This window comes from Phalangium opilio, unplaced genomic scaffold, assembly GCF_054372755.1.
Source record: "Phalangium opilio isolate 3A_F unplaced genomic scaffold, DU_Popi_V2 ptg000070l_1, whole genome shotgun sequence".
Taxonomy (NCBI): Eukaryota; Metazoa; Arthropoda; class Arachnida; order Opiliones; family Phalangiidae; genus Phalangium; species Phalangium opilio.
This window is the reverse complement of record NW_028324182.1, coordinates 5,823,369-5,844,339: the sequence shown is the minus strand read 5'-3', so window position 1 is coordinate 5,844,339 and position 20,971 is coordinate 5,823,369. Positions and strand designations below refer to the sequence as shown.

Sequence of the window (20,971 nt, the reverse complement as noted above, 5' to 3'; positions counted from 1 at the left end):
CTACTAGTCTCTTTCTGCACTTGATCAAGCCTACTTACTTTCCCGCATTTAGTTTTCGTACTTTTTGAAGTTCTTTTGAATTGAAAAGGGCTATGTAGTACAGGGTTCAAACAAACCTTGAAAACTCAGCAGAAATTGGTTTACCAAACGTTGTATAAACCCTTATGTAGCGTTTAATTTCGCTTAAGATTATTAGGTTTTGATCAATTTGAATACTTAAAAAATTAAAAATTAATCTGATTAAGTTAGTTAATCTAAAAATATTTTTTCTTGAAATTTGGGTGTGCTTAATAGATTGTGTTCTGTGTTCCCACGGGTTACAGTGACGTCATAAAGATTATTAAAACCGCAAACTTAAAACCGTGTTTTCTCTTCGAAATTTATTGATTGATAAATATTTCAAATACTTGAATATTCTTGTTAGGATTTTTTAAATTCCATTTAAGACTTCTTGGAATTACCCATTGTTAAGATCTTAAAATTGTATACGTAGGTCTATAGGGTAGCCATTCATTTTAAAAAAGCATTGTTCGAGTTCTTTATACGCCAAATAGCTATTAAACGCGAAACATTCTAACTTTACATTATGGTTAAAGTTAGTCCTCGATCTAATTTAAGTTTGTATTCAACACGACGACTTTATCCCCCTATATTGCAAAGTTAAACCGACGACGCCACATTTCTTACGTCATTATATATTTAATAACATTCTTGGTAGGATTAATTTGAATTATAAAATTGAGTTTTTTATTAGACACATCCAATCCAATCTAAGATCGCGCCTAAAGAAAGTCTAGCTTCCCATGCCACGCAACAGACCTTTTTTTTTCGTTCAGGTTTTTACGCCGCCTCGCTGGTTTACCTTGAAAAATTTAGAACCCCTTATTTTTTTAGTTAACTCTAACCCAAGCAACAACCGAGGCTTAAGCTAGCGGTTTTGTACAACCCTTTAAAAATATCTTAGAACCAACCGTTCCGTTTTTCCTTTGTTGTTAATCCATCCCGTTTAAATATAAAACGGTCCCCGTTGTAGAACCATGCACCAAACCAAACCAACCCTTCAAGGCTATGGGGTTTCATTATAAAAAATTATAATTTTATTTCCTAGATTGTAGGCCTCATTTTCTCTGGTTTCACTTCCTCGATTGAACTTGACCCATTCCCTGGGAACACATTTTTTTTCTTCTTTTTCTAAGGAAAAAAGGTTACACGGCGTCTGGTCCCCTAAAACTCCCTTTAAATTTTGTAAAATTGTATGGCCTCTCGACAACCGACGTACGACGCGTTATGCCATATTTTTCTATTCATCAGATTTCCCTATCCACTATTCCTGCTCTGCTCCTCTTCCTCGGAGCTACCCCGTTAACTTATCGGCCTCATTTCCAAGTGATTAAGGTCGTTTTCTCCGCAACGACACTTTTCCTGGCAAACCACGACGCTTTTAATCGTAAGGAATTACTGAAACGTTTGGTTTTAAATTATTTACTTATTAGTGAAGTTATAAAGTATGTTAGTTCATAGATGGTTAGTGTTGGCGGTCAATTGTGACGTGTATAATTCAACCGCTAACTAACAACAGACTGAAAATATTGTACAGCCACATAGTTTCCACTAAATTTCTAGAAAATTCCTCCACACTCTCTCTCTCCCAGCTTAAACTTCAATGCAGAGTTGTCAGACCGGGCCGGCCCTCTGTGAGTCAAGACGGTCAAATACTGTCATTCAAACTTGAACTGCTAGCCTGTCTCTCGATCTGCAATCTCTTGACTCACCAATGGTCTGGTATCAGTACTATCACTGAGGGAATAGCAAACAAACACCCCTTTAGTGAAAGCTATGCATACTCTTGCATCATTCTGAACTTAGTTACTGATTTTGATTGAAGTATCCAAATCGAATATCCTGGTACTACTTTTTATTAGTTTTTCATCTAATTTCTTCAAGGTCGATGTGTATATTTCCTGGCTGGTTTTACTTACGATCATGGATGGCACTTTGGTGAAAAATGGAATAGTCCGTGGGAGAGGGATGTTGAATCGTTCATTCTTCTCCGACCTCCCATCGTGTTGGGGATGTTCCCCATCTTTTTCCTTGAAAAATTAAGGCAGGGGGCACCATCCTCTTCTTATTTGAATCAGATGTAGAACCAACCTTACCTCGGTTTCTCCATATTCTATAGTATACACAAACATAGTGTAAGGGAGGGACGGCATTGTCCTTCACCCCTCTCACGAACCATGGTTCTCTTTTTTTTTCTCTCCAAAAAGGAAGGCTGATTCGTTCTTTCACGGTTCCCACGTACTTGGCTGATTCCCTCAGATGGGCAAAGTGGAATAAAATTCTTCCATCGGGGCAGGAAGTGCCATTTTTTCCATCTCCTTCTCCTTTCCCCGATTAAACGGGAGGGTTTAAGGGGCTGTGAAATACTCTCTGGGTCTCTAGCTCGGGTCTTTTGGTCCTCTCTCTCTCTTCTCGGAAGTTCTGGAGTTACTTCCATTGCGTGCCTAAAAAAAATGTGGCTAAACTATAGAAACCAGCAGGTGGCGCAGTGGGTCCCGCAACTTTCAACTCTCCTTAATATTTTCACGTGTAGTTCCAAGCCCAAAAAGCGGGGTCCTGAGGAATCTATACTGCCATATAATGGGTGGAATTTTAGCTGTTCGATCTTTGGTAAAGTTTTGAGATTAGGGGGCCGTGCCCAACTGAACGTTTTCCCCTGAACGGAGGTGGAGAAGCGAAGTTCTATGAATAGAACAAGCCATTTGTGTGGATTGGATTCCTGTATTTTGCCGGGAGTCTTCTTAGGAGCGAAATTAACTTGCCAAGGCCATCTGCAGTTTCCGCTTCTTACTCTTAGCTTCGAGGGACCAGTCACTTAGCTGCCCTACCATGCATTAATTGATAATACTTGGTTAACCCCTCTTCTGTGTTAGTGCATGTTTGGATAGGAGCGCTACTATACAGGACAGTAATATTATTAGTGAGAGTTACTCGTAATCAGTGTGCATTTAAAGGGGATATGAGAGTGATTAGCCCCTCGTCTCGTACACGATTACGTTTTACTGCACGTTCCAACAATGGTACTAAGGGACCGTCCATAAACTACGTCACGCGAAAAAAAGCATTTTCTGACCCCCCCGTCCCCCCAGATCACGCTTCGTCACGCTTTTCTCAGACCCCTCCCCTAAAAACCACGTCACATTTCTTTAACCACCCCCTCTGCACTATGATTTGTCTTAATTTACAAATTTAATTTGATTAATTTCTTAAGTGATATGCCGCTCTCGCAGAAATATTTTGCTCGGCTGAAAATTCAAAGTTCTCTTCCGTTTTAAGCTTTTTCCCTCTGATTGACCTTTAGAATTTTAATGTCTGGATGTGCTTTTTATAAGCTTAAAAAAAGTTCCATAAAGCTTAGTTAAAGGGGCACACTTTTTAGGTTTCGACACTGTCACCGAAAACAGATTAATCGAGCTTGAAATTTCGAAAATTTCCCAAAGAATCGAAACCATTTCAATCGGCAGGGGGATTTGATTAATCCTCAAAAATAATAGGAGCGAATAAACAGAGACATAAGGGAGTTTACGCTGTTTATTTTAAATGCGCTATACAAAGGTGTAAATAGTAGAAAATTGCTTAAATTTTCTACTATCTAAGCGATGATGGAATAACAATTTTGGTAAATTATTGTAACGGTGGACTATGGAATGTTGTCTTTCTTCTTCTATAACATAAGAGAGCCAATCGGCCACTTACTGACTTCGTAACAAAATCAATGCTAAATGTGACGTCACGCATTGAAGAACCCCTCCCTCCCCCTTGTCACGGACCGTCACAAATTTAGAAACCCCCTCCCCCCCATAAGACTGTGACGTAGTTTATGGACGGTCCCTAAAGCCGTGTACGTGTAAAACAAACTTGTCTCTAAATTATAGCGTTACCATTTCAGTTGGCTTTTTTAAAAGCGAGAGTGAATTTGGGTCTTTTAATTTCAACGTTTCTGAAAAACTAGAGAGCTAGTTTATGCGTGTAAATTTATCATATCAAAGTTAACCTACGTATTGTTAGGCCTTGTTCGAGGTTCAGTATATGTAACAGGATAAGAATGTTTTAAATAATGAAGCTGAATGGATGGGGTATTATTTTGTTGAAGTATAAACGCCACGCGTGTTTTAGACTCGAGCTAGACTTAAACGAACCTTCGGATTACGAAAGAAATTTCAGTCCCTGGTTCCTAATGAAGAGGGGAAAAAATTAGGAAAACAGTTGGCGACCCCAGACGACGAAACGTTTTCTTAAAGAGGGGTTTGTGGTCTTGGAACCACGACATCCTTACACGCTTTATTTTAAATATATATAATAGGACCATTATGATATCCATTACACGCTTAAGAAACTCGACATGCCGTCTCATAATCGTTTACATTTTTAAACCTAACTTAATTAGACCCCTCGTGTTTTCAAAATACATACGTAATAATCACGCCTTAGCTTCGTAGTGGCTTTTTCGTGAACTTAACTGGCGCTATAAGTTACCGAACGGTTTTTTAAACATAGAGAAAAAGTGGAGGTTAAACCATCCATTTTCAACTTCAATATAATTTTTTATAGTTCTCCATAAATCAATTCTTCAAGTAAGAGTTTTTGCGATTGGAGGAAATACTGTCATTTTAATGAGTTACGGAATAAGTTTATGAGATATTTTCCATAAGTATGACACTACCTATGAAGTATAGGTAATGCTAGTTCGAGATCGACGCGATAATTGACTTCACTCAGTTTTGCAGTCGCATGGCATCTTCCTATTTAGCCTGTACTAAGCCTTTGACAGCGCCTCACCAGGCGTCGCTTTACGAGAATTTATGACGTTTGACCTACGTCACTTCATAACAAGTTCTCAGTAACCAGTGACAAACTTATGGTACATATCTTATGAACTTATGGTAGTCTGTACTAAGCCTTTGACAGCGCCTCACCAGGCGTCGCTTTACCTCGAATCTATGACCTACGTCACTTCATGACAAGTTCTCAGTAACCAGTGACAAACTTATGGAACATATCTTATGAACTTATGGAACATATCTTATGAACTTATGGAACATATCTTATGAACTTATGGAACATATCTTATGAACTTATGGTAGTCTGTACTAAGCCTTTGACAGCGCCTCACCAGGCGTCGCTTTACCTCGAATCTATGACCTACGTCACTTCATGACAAGTTCTCAGTAACCAGTGACAAACTTATGGAACATATCTTATGGTTACTTCTAATCTCAACGTGTTGTTAATGCGTACAATGTATTTATTTTATAATTCAGTGGGAATAAACACTTTTCCGCGGCGTAGCTATCATATTCCAATCGAGGCTGGTTTTGAGTGGGTGGCAACATTGTGAAAGATAGTTTTGTATCTTAAAAAAAATTATCATCGGGTTAACCGCTTTATAAACCTGGGAGACTCAAAATGGTGAAAGATACGGTGTATAAAAAAAAACCCTTCCCCCTCCCTTCTGTCTCTCTCTGAGTTTGATTTTGCTTGAAAGGGTTCCTTATCTGTCTACTGATACGCGGGCTTCTTTCCTGGCGGAAGTCTAATAGAGTTTTTGCACACTCACCACAGCCAAATAACCTCCAACCGCAGTGAAAAAGCGCGCACTCTTCAATGTCGAGATCTATTTCAACCAGCCACGCTGAGCTATTTTGGCTCGCGGTCTGAGGCTTGTTCTTACCACCAAGTTCAAATATGAGGGAGTCTGATGACTAAATTACGTCATGAAGAAAATATGTACGTATTCCTCCGTACAGAACGGCAAACGCCAACGCCCTGGCCAATGGTAACCCTCCAAAAACTACGAAACATAATTCAAATATTCTTTAATGTTGTCAAATAGTAGTATCTCAATAACTACTACGGGTTTCCGCTGACGTAGTACTAGCTTTAAACCACGCTTTCAAACCGGATGTAGTTATTCAAATGACATTAATACGGTCCCACGCCTGAATATATATATACCAAACACCCTTGAAATAACTTTCTCGATCTTAAGCCTATTTTTTTCTTATTAGATTACAAACCGGATATCGAATTATTAAAGTTCCTTTTATTGGACCTTTAAAAGTAAACGTCCCATATCATGATGGCGAAGATAATTTTTCCCCCGATTGGTTTTAGAAAAATCCCACTCTCCCAGTTTTCCCTAGAGTCGATAGAGCCTGGATGGGGATGAAACGTAAAAAAAATCAAAAATAAAAGGAGACTGGAGTTAAAGAAGAGGAAGGGAAATGTGTATAAGTCGGGGGGAGGAAAGGGAGGGGGGATTACGAGGTTCCTTCACCTGCCGGGGTTTTGCGTAACAATAATCTTGGCTCACTGCGAGAGAAAATGGTAAAAGGAGCGCCGCCTACCTTTTTCCAAAATTCTCATCCCCCTCCTCAACTCTCATTTTGTCTCTTCACCTGTTCAAGGTCATCTTTTCCTCGACGGCGGCGCCTTTATAAGTCCCCCGACGGATTACCGACGCTAGCTCCCTCTATACTCGTTAAATCTGACAATCTGATATCCAAAATATTTTTGTTTTGCCTTTCCCAACCAAGTTTTTGTAAACAAAATGTCTGAATCTGAAACTTTAATCCGACGAAGTTGGAGATGCGGGGATTATGTTTTTGAAATAATTAGGGATGCACAAGGCTTGTTTATAAACTTCACTTAAATCTGCTTATTAGGGATTAGATCGTAAGGTTTAACATTTCTAATTAGTAAAGTTATTTAATTTTTATGCTGGGAATTAAATTGTTCAGTTTTTATTAAAAGTTTAATATCAATTTGGGTGGTTTTGATTGTTTTGCTAGACCAATATATTTTTATTGCATGTACACATCACATCTCGCATTTTAGACATTTTAAATATCAAATTTCAATCTTGATGGATTAAAACATGGTTAAATACTGATTAAGAATTTTAAACGTGGTCTCAAAATGAGTCTATAGAACTTTTCGTGTTATCAATCAGTTGGGGGAATTTCTTATTAAAAAGTGAAATTGATCGTTCATTGCTCTCCTTTATTCGATTGTTATTAACCTTTTATTTGTTCGTCATTCGTCAGCTAGTATTTTCTCTGTCCACATTGCTTTTTACAGGATTGTCGTTATTTTTACTCTATATAAAGAGAGAGGTAGGGGATAAGCCTCTCTCTAGTTTTTTCTGTGAGGCACTCATTATTTTTGCGACGATCGCGAAAACAACGTTTCAAAACACCTGTTTCCCTCCTCCCCTCCAACCGAATGTCGCTAAGCCTAATATAAGCTTTTATTACCTAGTACGAGTGCATGAACTCCAAATGGTCTGGTCTGTCATTTGCCATTTTGCACAAAAACTACGCGCGTGCACAGGTTTTTGTTTTATTAATCCGAAATTTTAATTTTATCAAAATAAACTTTCGAGATTGCAGTACATACATACATACATACATACATACATACATACATACATACATACATATAGGATGTCAATTTTGAGGCGTTGATAAGCTATTGTTAATTTGGTTCAAATTCGACGGAATTTTCTAGATTAGTGCAGCGCTATCCTAGGTTCTAAATTCCAACGACCGATAACGGAGAGTTCAAGTTTTTTATTTCACTAGCTTTAGTGGGACTCTGAAAAATTTTCACTACACTAGATCATTGATAACGCTGATAATTAAAAATAATAATAATAATATCTTATCTATTCGACCTTATAAGAACTAGGCTTAATATTAAGGTCGTCAAATATTTCTTAACTTATTTTCATAAAATAATAAATAATAGCCCTTAAATTTGTTCCAACACCGCATTATTTATTGAGAAAACGCACTCTTTTATTCTAAAAATAAGTGACAGGTTTACGATAAAAAAATTTACAACTCCTGTTCAATTCCCATTGTTTTTTCTGTTATTTTTTATTGATGTTGTACGTTAATCGATTAAGAAACGCTAGGGATTCTGTGAGATGTCGTCAGCTTGTCTCTATATTTGAATAAACCCATTAAAAAGGCGTCTTTGATCAGACGACTAATGGACGGGGACAACCTTAGTCTCCGGAGATACAATTTCAGTAAAACAAACAAAATCCTATAACATTTTTAACATCCAAAATTGTGAATAGAAATATTTATATGCCAATGTTGAAAATAGACCATTTGCCCAACATTAATAACGTCATTTGATCCCTTTTGCGTTTAAAACCCCAAATGCTGGTCAAACTTAGACGTCGCCACTTAGGGAATGCTATTTGATATTAACAGGTCATATTGGTCTATTTGTTTGTGATAATTTACGCTTATATCAGGCCTTCATATTAAAACGCGAGACGTATTCCCAGTATAATATGTTGTCATTAGCTTTTAGCTTTATGGTATATTAAGTAATGCTGATTCAGACCACTTTGGGGACCTTGTTTTACTAAGATTTCTGCTTTATTTACGATATCGTCTTTTGCTTATGTTTACAGGTAAAGAAGACATGAGTCCTTTAAGCAGCGGGAGCATGAATGGATGCTTCAACATGGACAGTTTCGGGGACCCCAAGAAGAAAAAGGGTCCCGCGCCTAGACAACAGGAGGAACTATGTCTGGTCTGCGGAGATCGCGCTTCCGGTTATCATTACAACGCTCTCACCTGCGAAGGCTGCAAAGGTAATTGTTGGAAAAACATTCCTCGATATGGTCTTACAATATTGCCCACGCTGTCAGTTTCTGCCCGTTCAGAATTATGGGGCAGTTTTCTGTGGCTTGGTTCACTCCAAACAAACCTTATTGTCTTTCAAAAGTCAGACAGCGCGTGGGCGCGAGTTTTATTATAGCTGTGATGTGGTTTTCTTCATCGTAACATACTGTTTTGGCTGAATTTTTATCTTCTGTTTTATTTATTTATTGTTATTATTTTAGTCTCAGTTACGGTTTTTTTGTAATAGGTCTGGTGTGGGTTTTGAATAGCTCTCTCTTGTCTATTTTAGGTTTTTTCCGACGTAGCATCACTAAAAACGCGGTGTATCAGTGCAAGTACGGCAACAATTGCGAGATTGACATGTACATGAGACGCAAATGCCAAGAGTGTCGACTCAAAAAGTGCCTCAGCGTTGGAATGAGGCCAGAATGTAAGTACAAGCCAATTTCATTATGCAAAGAACCCCATTGCCGCGCCGCCTGCCAAATAATATAAACTCACAAGCTCAATTAAAACATTAAGTCTTTCATTCATTACTTTAACCCACCATCGTTTCCTCTAAAGTGTTTAATTACCATCAAGAATAGTGAAAGAATTACACACATCGTTTTTTTTTTTCTAAAAGATTTAATGGCGTTAAAATATTTTTACACGATTAAAGCATTTATGAAATTTACGAATACTAGGCCTATACCAAAATGGAAACCCAAAACTACAAAAATGTACCAGTCATTGGCAATCAGATCCAAATTACGCGTAAATAAAAATATTGGTGTCAGGTAGCGTAATAGCGTTATGTAATCGTACACCGTTTACTTGTTGTTCCATTATATCTCGCATTTTTTTTCGTACTAATTTAATTCTGAACTGACGTATTTCCTAATTGGTGTCATCACTTACGAAGCGTTTCTCCAATTCACAAATATATTGTAAATAAAATAAAATAAGCTTTTGTTCTCTTATTCTAAAAATAGAAAATGCTAAATAATTATATTGGTCTCTTGAATATCGTTGCCCGTTAAATATTTTAATTTTATTCTTGGGGTTATTAACAGGCGTGGTTCCAGAGTACCAGTGTGCCATCAAAAGGGAATGTAAAAGGGCCCAAAAAGATAAAGATAGGCCCAACAGCACGACAAAGGAAGGCAGCGTTGAAAAAGAAGATGTAAAGCCAATTGGCATCACGTTAACGGGGGCCGGGCCTCCAGGCGGGGTTCCACCTAGAAATACCGGACCCCATTTAGGCGGGGGTGCCGGTATCAAACCTTTGACTTCTGTACAAGAGGACCTCATTAACAGATTGGTCTACTACCAGGAACAGTTCGAATCGCCGTCCGAAGATGACGTCAAGAAAATAACGGTAAGAACGTCATGAAACTATACCCAACACTAACAGTTTTCCCTAGGCTCGGATTGATACCATTACCCTTTATCATCATTATTAACTTTGGAAGTTTTTGTGTCGTTTTAGGAATTTCCTCTGGGGACGACGGACGAAGACCATCAAAAGAGGTTCCAACACATCACCGAGATTACCATTTTAACCGTTCAGCTAATAGTGGAATTCTCTAAACGGGTACCGGGCTTCGATACGCTATTAAGGGAAGACCAAATTACGCTGCTCAAGGTAACTTAACAAATTTGTTGTGTACCTTTCAGCCCTTGTCATTGTGACGCTATAAAGGTTTGGGATCATTTCTAGGCCTGCTCTAGCGAAGTGATGATGTTGAGAACGGCGCGCAAATACGATATTAAGACGGATTCCATCGTCTTCGCGAATAACCAGCCTTACACTAGGGAAAATTACCATAGCGCCAGTATGGGAGAATCTGCCGAAGCTTTGTTTCCCTTTTGCAGAAACCTTTGCCTTCTCAAGGTGGACAATGCCGAATATGCCCTCCTAACAGCTACCGTCATATTCTCTGGTAAAGTCACCTTCCTACTTTTAACTAGGTTCTTAAGCTTGGTGATTTCTTTTAAACGTAATTTAATGGAGGAGACTCTTATGGTATTTTCAGAACGGCCCGCATTAATAGAACCAAAGAAAGTTGAGAAAATCCAGGATTATTATATTGACACGTTAAAAGCTTACGTGGACAACCATCGGCCTCCGGGTAAGAACTATTTCGCGAGATTATTGGGCATTTTAACGGAACTGCGCTCCCTGGGTAACATCAACTCCGAACAATGCTTCTCTCTCAAAGTCCAAAACAAAAAACTACCCGCCTTCTTGGAAGAAATATGGGACATTCAAGTTTGAGAAATACCCAAATAGGAAAAATCGGGAAATCATCACGAAATTATTCCTTATTTTATATAAGATTCGTCGTTACAAAAATTTGGTAAGAAGAAAAAACACACCGGGAAAAATTCATTCGAACGAACGATTTTTCCAACTTTGTTCGTTTTCGTCGATCGTGAATCGTGAATGCTTGTCTCAAGTAGAACACGCGTTTTTATTGGTTTTAAACGTACAAAACAAACAAACATACACACAAACATAAAAAACAAAAACAAAATCGTATTCATTCCAAGCACAACGCGATAAATTTTGATTTCTTCATTTTGTATTATAATAACGTCAAAAAACGTCTTCAATCGTTTTTTTTTTTTAATTTTGTTTTTCACTTCAAGAACACAACATTTAAAGGTAATTAAATTATTAATTACGATTATCTTCTAAAAAATGACTGTAAAGCTGCCACCACTTTTTGTTATTCGAAAAACTTTCGTTTTTATTTCGTTTTTCTCTACAAATCTGAGTTACCGACGAACGCAGAGCGAACAGAGTTTTTTCGCGCAAAACTTGTGTAATGAGTGAATTTACATTGGAAGAAACTTTAAACCAAGTTTAACTAAGAAACGCAACGCTTAACTTAATTTATAAAATTATACCGACACTGAGATTGAGATTTTTCCAAGAAGATGAAGAAATTATAAATTTCTAAGACATCCAGTAACTTCCATGTTTTTTGGTGCTATTTTTTTACACGATCAGTTTGATTGAAAAAACTTTTGGGAAAAGTTACGAAACCTTTTTTTGTTTTTCGCGAAAAACATTGCCTCGAATAGTTTGGGAATCTTGAACGCGAAAGTTTGATTGGAGGCTTGCTTTGAAAGGATGTAATTTCAAATTTGAAAATGGAAATTGAGAGCAATATAAAAATACCCAGGGAGTCCAACGAAAATTCGGGTTTTTCAAAAATGGTGAAGCGTGCGTTGCGCTGCGCTTTCCTCGGCAGAGAGGATTTCACGAAGGAAGTAAAGTTCAAAGGTTGTGATTTATCAGTTAAAATTAAAAAAAAAAAACAACTCGAGTTTATTAATTAGGTTATCGGTAAAAGCGCGCGTAAGTTACCGACCGGTAAGTAAATAAAATAACGATTATGAATGGTCCGAAAAGAAACTATCGAATTGTTCTTATAAGTTAAATGACACGTACCATTCACTGCCGTATATAATCATACCGCCAGAACTAACTTTTTGATGAAGTAAGTGGTTGGTGAGAAATAGACGAAATTATTACGTCATCAGGACCCGCCCTACCCCCCCCCTCCCCCTACGAGAGGGCTTCGAGATGCTGCTGTACCTGTTTCTTCAATTGAAAAATTTTGAAGAAAAAATCGTTCGAATTAAGTTGAATCGTGTTGTAGATATTTGAAAGTAATTATACAAGTTCTAAAATTTGCCAAGAACTGAATTGATAATGAACTAAATTATTATTGAAGAGGCGAGAATAAGAATATATTTTGGGAAAACGTACCTAATTATGAGAAGAATAAATTTCCGTGTTGTTTTTTCGCCGGAATATTTCAACTGAGAACGTAAAAGAAAATTATTTTTTAATTTTAATTTAAAAAAATTCAATGGCTGGTCCGTGGTGTGTAAAATGACTTAAATTGTAGTGAAAACTCTTCCCTGAGAGAAATATAGATTTAAATCGTCAAAGACTTTAGGGTTTAAATATGTTTTTAAACTCTGAATTTGATTATGATTATTAATTAATAGTTTTTTTTTTTTTTTTTGAAAACGCCGAAAGTTTAAGTTTAAGAAAAGAATAAATGAAATTAAATAAACGAAGATTCGGGGGATCAATTGTAAATAATGTGTAATTAACACGCCTCTGACCTTCTCTTTCAAAAATTGAAAAGATAAAATGATATATATTGAAATTATGGTGCTTTAGGTCCTCCAACGAAATTTATGAATGGGGAAAAAACATAAAACAAATTTAACAACAACAACAACAACCAACAAATATAACATAAAAAATCATGGGTTTTTTTAATTAATTAAGAAAATATTTTATTTGTAAAATAAAACCTCTTTAAATTTTTGAAAGAAAAAAAGAAAATCAAACGACACGAATATTTAAAAACTTTTACGCTTCTGAAATTTCGTCCCTCCATGTTTCAAATCAATCTTCTTAATTATTTATACAGTTAATTAATTACAGGTAGGTTTAAAAAAAAAAAAAACACGCGACAAAAATAGATAGATCAGATTTCTTTCGTTTCGTTTCGTTTAATGACGTCTTAAAAACTATTGAGATTACCTGACGCTCGCTTGAATATATATTAAGAATCTTTACTCAGGTTGACATCCATCTTCCCTCCCTCCCTCTCATTTCCCTGGCGGAGTTAATTAAAATCATTGATTAACATTAATTTTTACCACCACTATTTTTTTTTTAATTCAGACAGTTAATTATCATCATGCTACAGAAACAGTTTATAAATAGTAATAAATATTGTGGGCAACTTCATTATTTTTAATCGTGATTTAAATATTATTAATTTGGGGAATAGTTTAATTAAACTGAAAATTTACGGTTGAATTTATTTTATAATTATAGATGGTTAAAAATTAAATTAGTTAATATTTTTAAAGGGAGGGTGAAGTAGGAAATCAAGTGATTTTTTATCTATTCTTCTACTAATTATAAGACCAGTCTGCATTGTGAAACATTCAGGAAATACCAATTCCGAATGATTTTAAAATTCAAATTAGGTTCAGATTTTAAGGATAATTTAAATAAGGACCTCCGACCAATCGCGTAACGCCCTGCCTTTTTGTTAACAAAATTCTCGTGGCACGTTCCGTGTCGAATGAATTTTATCACGAGATTTGATAAAATTAGGCGCGCGACGTGACAATCGTGGCGCGAGACATGGAGCGTGCCACGAGAATTTTGTTAATAAAAAGGCAGGGCGTTACGCGATTGGTCGGCAGTCCTTGTTTAAAATTATCCTTAAAATCTGAACCTAATTTGAATTTTAAAATCATTCGGAGCTGATATTTTCCTGAATGTTTCACAATGCAGACTGGTCTTATGATTGGTAGAAGAATCGATAAAAAATCACTTGATTTTCTACTTCACCCTCCCTTTAAGTTTAACCTTCTTTAATTAATTTAAAGTTTAACGTAAATTTTCTTTATTATTTTTTAGATGAAAATTAAATACAAAACCAGTTGTTTAAAGTTTAAGAATAGAAAATATTATGATCTCTGTAAATAAAGAATTTTTTTCACATCGCGTATTATACATTAACTGTAATTTGTTCAATTTGTTGGTTAGAAAAAAAATGTTATATATTAAGAAAAAATAGGTTCGTTTGAAATAAAAAAAAAATCTGCTCCCGTTTTTTATTAAAAATGTTATACCCAAATGAATTATACAATTATTAAAGAAAAAAAAATCCCTTCTGAAACAAATGTTTCATGTTTATATTAGCCCCCCTCCCCTATTAAAAATAAACACCCTAGTTAATTAACTATTGTGTTTAGTTAAACGAGACGAGTTAATTATTAATTGACAACATTTTTTAATATGAAAAACGTGCGTTGCGTGTTACAAAATTATAAAAAAAAAAGATAGATTTTAACGGAAAAGCAAAGCATGTTGGGTATTTATTATGTTTACCAATGTGATATACAAAACGTTTTTTGGGGTACAAACAAAAAAAACAGATAAACAATTAATAATCACGCCGTATAGGGTCAAAGCCTTAAATAAACTTCAGACGGAAAAATAAATTTACTATGGGGGAAAATTAAAATTTAATTTAATGGGAATAATGGTGAAACGTGTAATAGTACGTTGTAATATAACTAGAGCTTTTTACTACGACAAAACATGTTTAAAGCTGTACGGGAGCAAACAATCTGAGGCCGCCATCGCCATTTCAATGAAATTTAAGTCCGCTACAAATTTTTAATTGCATTGCAATTACGTTGTTTAGAATTTAATTAATTCCGCGCATTTTAGAATTTACATTTAATTGCAATATTTTTTTATCCTTGCAATATTTTTTTGCAATTTATTTTTACCTGTTGCGGGAATTTGCATCAGTTATTTCTTAATTGAACTAAGGTACTTAAATCTATTTTCATTTTAATCTTAATTAGATATAAATTAAAGACCAATTTAAAGAATATATATAAAAAAAACGAAGCCCAATTTAGGCAATTATACGCGATAAAAAGAATCAACCAATCAGATGATGAATTTTAAAAAGAAGAGTATAGTGCCTTGGCTTATTAATAGTAATATTAAGAGCTCTGTAGCAACTGGCTGAAATAATTAAGCGTATTTAAAAAAATAATTTGTCTCGTTAAAAAAGGCAATGTTTTATCGATTTATATTGGTGCTAGATACAAATCGTTCAGACGATAACAATAATATACACATAAATAATACCCTAACTTTAAATTTTAATTTTAATTAAATTCATTAAAATGAAGAAGAAAACAAAATCCGTCCATTAAAAACAAAAACTTAATAATTTTCTTTAATTATAATTATTATTTTAAGTACCTTAACTAATGCTAAAGATTAATTTCAGTACAAAAGACTTATTTCCGATGCGAATGTGTAGAGAGGCTTAAACGCGCCGCCGCCATTTTTATTAAGTTCTGAGTCAAAATGATGCGTCGTCTGCTTCACCGTAGAAACGTTTCAAAATATTTCGACTATTAATTAAGGTATGCATAATATTTTACCAAAGAAATTAATCTTTAAACAAATAGGCAATTATTATAAAAATATAGTGTAATAACTTTTTTTTTTTGAATGAATTATTTCGTGAATCAAAAAATTATTAAAAAAATTGTAGCGGACTTATTTCTAGTATGGCAACATCGTTCGTAAAAGCTTTGAAATCTTAAAAAAAAAGAGGGCAAAGTTCTATAAAAACTGATAGTATAATAAATAAATAAATAAATAATATTAATACCATTGAAAGTACGAAAAAAGAGATAAAAAGTTTAGAAAAATGTAAAGAGCACCTTTATTTTTACTTTCCTGGGTGAAGTGAAGAATTTATGAGAGTGGGTGCGCTCTTGTCTATTTAATTATAATAAAATAAAAAGCTGGGAAATCCGAAAAAAACAATTAAAAATATATTCATTAAACTCTAGAAATAAACGTAAAAAAAATAATTCTTATTCTAAGGAGGGAATTAAGAGAGATAAAAAGAAAAGCGTGCGTGAATTGCTACGTTTTCATTCTGATGTTGTACAGAAAATGTATCTTTGCAATGTTATATATATTTTTCAAATTAAAGTTGGTCAGATTTCAGACAAAAAAAATGATGAATTTGTATTATCAACCATCCGCAAACCTATAACCACGAGAGGGTGATGGAATCATGGAAAGGTAGGGGTTTCTTGGAAATTTATTAAAATTTCAAATATAACGTCTCTTTCAGCAGATATTCATAACAGAAGTATTTTTATTTTAAGTCCGTCAAGCGCTTCATCTAGGAGGCTATGAATGATTTCGGTTAAGATTAAGAATTATCTAAGAAATTTCCCTTTCTTTTAATCAAGGAAGATTAAAAATAATGGAATCGAAATAAGAAGTTTGACCGATGCACTTTCATGCTTTAAAATGTTTTTCCCGTTTTCGCTACGTAGTACTGCTAGGCCGAGGGGGCCGTCGCTCCTTCAAATCTCGTACACCTGGTTTTTTAAATCATTCAAATCACATAAATCACTTCCCAAATCTAGAAAATCACTAAAATCGCTATGAAATCAATCAAATCCTTCAAATCGCTGCACAAATCAGTGAAATCGCTAGTAAATCATTCAAATCAGTGAAATCAATCGTAAATCAGTGAAATCACTATACAAAGCAGTCAAATCAAGAAATCATCAAATCATTAAAATCACTATGAAATCAACGCCAAATCACTTGAATCACTACCAAATCACTTGAATCACTACCAAATCACTTGAATCACTACCAAATCACTTGAATCACTACCAAATCACTTGAATCACTACCAAATCACTTGAATCACTACCAAATCACTTGAATCACTACCAAATCATTCAAATTACTATCAAATCATTCAAATCACTACCAAATCATTCAAATCGCACCAAATCATGCAAATCACTACGAAATCATTCAAATCACTAGCAAATCATTCAAATCACTAGCAAATCATTCAAATCACTAGCAAATCATTCAAATCACTAGCAAATCATTCAAATCACTAGCAAATCATTCAAATCACTAGCAAATCATTCAAATCACTAGCAAATCATTCAAATCGCACCAAATTATGCAAATCACTACCAAATCATTCAAATCACTACCAAATCATTCAAATCACATAAATCGAATCGAAATCATCGTAAAATCGTGAAAATCACTCCCAAATCATTCAAATCGGCTCCAAATCAGTCAAATCATTCTTTAATATTTGAAATCATCAAATTCGAGAAAGATTTCAAATCTCGTACGCTCTCATGAGTAATGACGGCACCCTCGTGCTAGGCGCTTGTGTGCGTGAGCGCGGGTTCGAGTGGGCACAGGAGCTAGGAGTAGGAGGCGATGATAAGGGAGAAGACTGACTGAGAGAGTGGCGGTTGGCGGGCGGACCGTCGGGTCGGGTGTTTCAGCGTGGCAATGCGAGAGCCTGAGAGGCAATTTTAATACTGATATTTGCAGTTAATGCGGGTTAAGATAGTTAAAGCCTTAATAACTAAGTGCAGTTTGATTTTAGCTATATTAAAGCACTGAGTCTCTAAAAAAAGAAGGAAAATATGATGGTTTTAACTAAGCCTTGGCTAGCATTCTACACAGTACACAGTGCCAGCCGCCAAGCCCGCCAGATAAGATAAGTGCCTGTGCCAGTGAGTAAAGACCAGTTTACAGCGTCTTCAAGCTTCATCATTGTTACACACTTTAAGCATCGTATTTTTCTTTGAATTATTAATTAGCTATTAAATTTTTCTTAATATTATACCAAACTCCGTCTTGTTTGTTGCAGATTTTAAAATTTTATACGTATTTTTCCATGATAAATATTCAACATTCATTTTCTTAACGATCCTTAATTGAGAAAGGGTGGTTTTTTAGTATTAAAACTCTCTCTTAATTAAGGAAATTATCTTCGAGTTGAATTTAAACTTTAATTAAAATTAAAAAGTGGATAATATCAATCAAAAACAAGGCTTCCATCCTAAATTATAAAAAAAAAACACCCAAGGATTATTAGAAGCAGTCTCACCTTTGTCCATGCGAAAGTCCATTCAGTTTACAATTACACGTTGGATGGACCGTGGCATGGGTTTGGTGGGTCAATAATTATTTCTACAACGACAATGACAATGACGTCATCTAAGAACCCTTAAAACTAATTAATTGTGTGGTGAAGAAAACGTTGGTGCGCCACTTTAAAAAAAGGTTTTTAACCTTGATAACATGGACAGCTTTTTTCGACTTGAACAACTACTCGCGAAAATGGCAACTCATTTGGAAAATGGTAACACGGATTACAACCCATTCCAAGTAAATCAAGAAAACGAAATGGATTGTGAAAAAAATTCAACGCAAAATCAACTTGAAACTGATAATCAAAAAACACTGGACAATTTCAAAGTTCCCAAAGAGCCCCAACAAGTACCTTCCCCCTCAAAACATTGCCTATCCCCCGTGACAAATTCCGCGAATGAAGATGATGAACCCTGTCTTAAAAAATCCAAAATGGATGATAGCTTTACGCCAGCTACTGGTGACGAACGGGATGATGAAGAGTATGAAATTTACAATGGAAATTACTCCAACAATGACAATTTGACACTTATTGACGATTTTCGTCAAGAAAATGGTCAAAATGCGGATAACGCCTACGAATTTGACATCTTAGATGAATTTGAAAATGCCCCTGACGACGATAGCTTCGACAAAAACGATGGTGACGACTATCAGAGTGATTCTGACGTTCCAGTTGACGAAATTGAAGCTATGCTCGAAGAAGGTTACTCTAAGAGCAGGAAAACTAAAAATGACGAGCTGGCCCATGAGGAAAAACAGAAGATTGTCCTTAAAGCCCGCGGACACGATCATTTTGATGTCCTTCCTGAAGGTTGGATCGTTGTGACTCATAACAGTGGTATGCCGGTGTACCTACAGAAGCAAACTAGAGTTTGTACCATGGCCAAACCTTACTTCCTTGGATCTGGAAGCGCGCGCAAACACGAGATACCAATATCAGCCATACCTTGTTTTCAGTACCGAAAAGAATTAGATAAAGAGAAGGGACTTGTTGGTAAATTGACAACAATTGAAGAAGAGGTGGAGCAAAAACACGCAACTGCCGATACTGAAGACGGACCATCGAGTGTACTCGAAACTTCAGTTGAAATGGGGGATGAAGATGAAGACCCTTCAACTCCTCTTCAGTCTTCGGAATCCGACATGGCCAATAATTCTACTAAGAAACAAAGTCTACCTCCAGCAAAAGTAGAAAGCGTTCAAGATAGTCAAAAAGAACATTCGTTAGAACCACTGGCTGTTAGGAAATATTGTCAACAGCTTTTCGAATTTCAAGCCATTACTGTCCGTAGATTTAAAACGTGGGCTGGTCGCCGAAAACATCAAAAAATGATGAAGCAGTCACAACGACCATCCTTACCAGAAAGCACCAAGTTAATTACTTGCCCTTTGCCACCAACACCTGACCAGCCCCAAATTGGGGTGCCCGCTGGTAATGGAGCCAAACGCGAATTCATAATGAATCCTTGCGGAAAATCTTACGTTTGCATCTTACACGAGTACGTCCAACACGCCATGAGAATGCAACCGAGATACGTCTTCAAAGAACTCGAGAATGCTAGTACGCCGTACGGAGCCACTGTCGTCATAAACGACATGGAGTACGGATCGGGTCTCGGTAGCAGCAAGAAACAAGCCAAGTCAGAAGCCGCTCGAGTATCCTTGGAGATATTAATCCCGCAGTTGAAGCAAAATGAGAAATCGGCTAACAAACCGGGACAAGAGACACACCAACAGCAACAACAGGATGTCGCCTTTTTCGACGAAGTTGGTGTCGAAGACAATAGGGTTAGCGAATTATGCTTGAAAGCGGGGCAGCCTTCCCCCTACCAAATACTTTTGGAATGTCTTAAAAGAAATTACGGAATGGGCGACACCCAAATAAAATTTGAAATGAACAATTTGAAGCATCAAAAGAACGAGTTTAAAATGGCCGTCGGCAAGCACACGGCGACCGTTATATGCAAGAATAAAAGAGACGGAAAACAACGAGCTTCCCAGTCGATCTTGCAGAAGTTGCACCCGCATATACGCGCCTGGGGTTCGTTGTTGCGGCTCTACGGAAAAGGTTCCTGCAAGACACTGAAGGAAAAGAAGGAAGAGGAACAAAGGATTACGGAACTGCAGAGCAAGGCTTGCGCTAATCGCCCTAATAATTCCATTTTGAATAAGTTGAAAGAAGAAATGCTTAAATTGCGCGAAACGCGCCAAGCCATTCGATCAATTGGGAAGTTCATACCGGAGGAAATGGACTTGCCCTCAAGTTCCTCGTCAAATTTGAAAAATGTTGAACTTTAAAATAAGCCTAAAATGATTGTTTTTGTTTAAACGTTCTATGAAAAATATGTCGTTTAATGCAATCACGCCTATATCAATATAATCATGCTATAATAATTCATTTAATGAAATTCCATGTTGTTTAATGCAATCACGCCTAATTCAATATAATCATGCTATAATAATTCATTTAATGAAATTTCATTATATACTCTTATTTTTTTTTTTTTTTTGATCATGACGATGTTTAAATAAAAGTTGATTAATCTTTAACGACCCAATTTTTTTAAACAATAAAATTGCTTTATTTTTTACTGAAAGCACGTGTTCATTTGGAAAATCACGTGGTCATTGTCTTTCAAATTTAGCACGCGGGCTTTTTCTAATTAGGCTTAACAATTCTATAACTATAGTGTCAAAT

The 20,971-nt window shown here is 35.9% G+C and overlaps 2 protein-coding genes across 4 annotated transcripts in view; both read left to right on the top strand.

Moving 5' to 3' along the window:
* The window catches only part of LOC149661263 (ecdysone receptor-like), a 55,784-nt gene extending 39,489 nt beyond the window's left edge, over positions 1–16,295 (top strand). For all 3 annotated transcript variants that reach the window (XM_089842728.1, XM_089842729.1, XM_089842730.1), the window contains 6 exons: positions 8,492–8,674; positions 8,995–9,135; positions 9,761–10,065; positions 10,177–10,332; positions 10,408–10,630; positions 10,724–16,295. In XM_089842728.1, coding sequence (XP_089698854.1) covers positions 8,492–8,674; positions 8,995–9,135; positions 9,761–10,065; positions 10,177–10,332; positions 10,408–10,630; positions 10,724–10,965 — 1,250 coding nt within the window. In that variant the 3' untranslated portion in view covers positions 10,966–16,295. The remainder of the gene's footprint in view (positions 1–8,491; positions 8,675–8,994; positions 9,136–9,760; positions 10,066–10,176; positions 10,333–10,407; positions 10,631–10,723) is intronic.
* A 1,258-nt stretch (positions 16,296–17,553) lies between these two features.
* Positions 17,554–20,823, top strand: pasha (microprocessor complex subunit partner of drosha). The gene has a single exon (XM_089842727.1). It carries the CDS (start codon positions 18,421–18,423, stop codon positions 20,569–20,571), a length of 2,151 nt encoding a protein of 716 aa, XP_089698853.1. The 5' UTR covers positions 17,554–18,420; the 3' UTR covers positions 20,572–20,823.
* Positions 20,824–20,971: the final 148 nt, after the last annotated feature.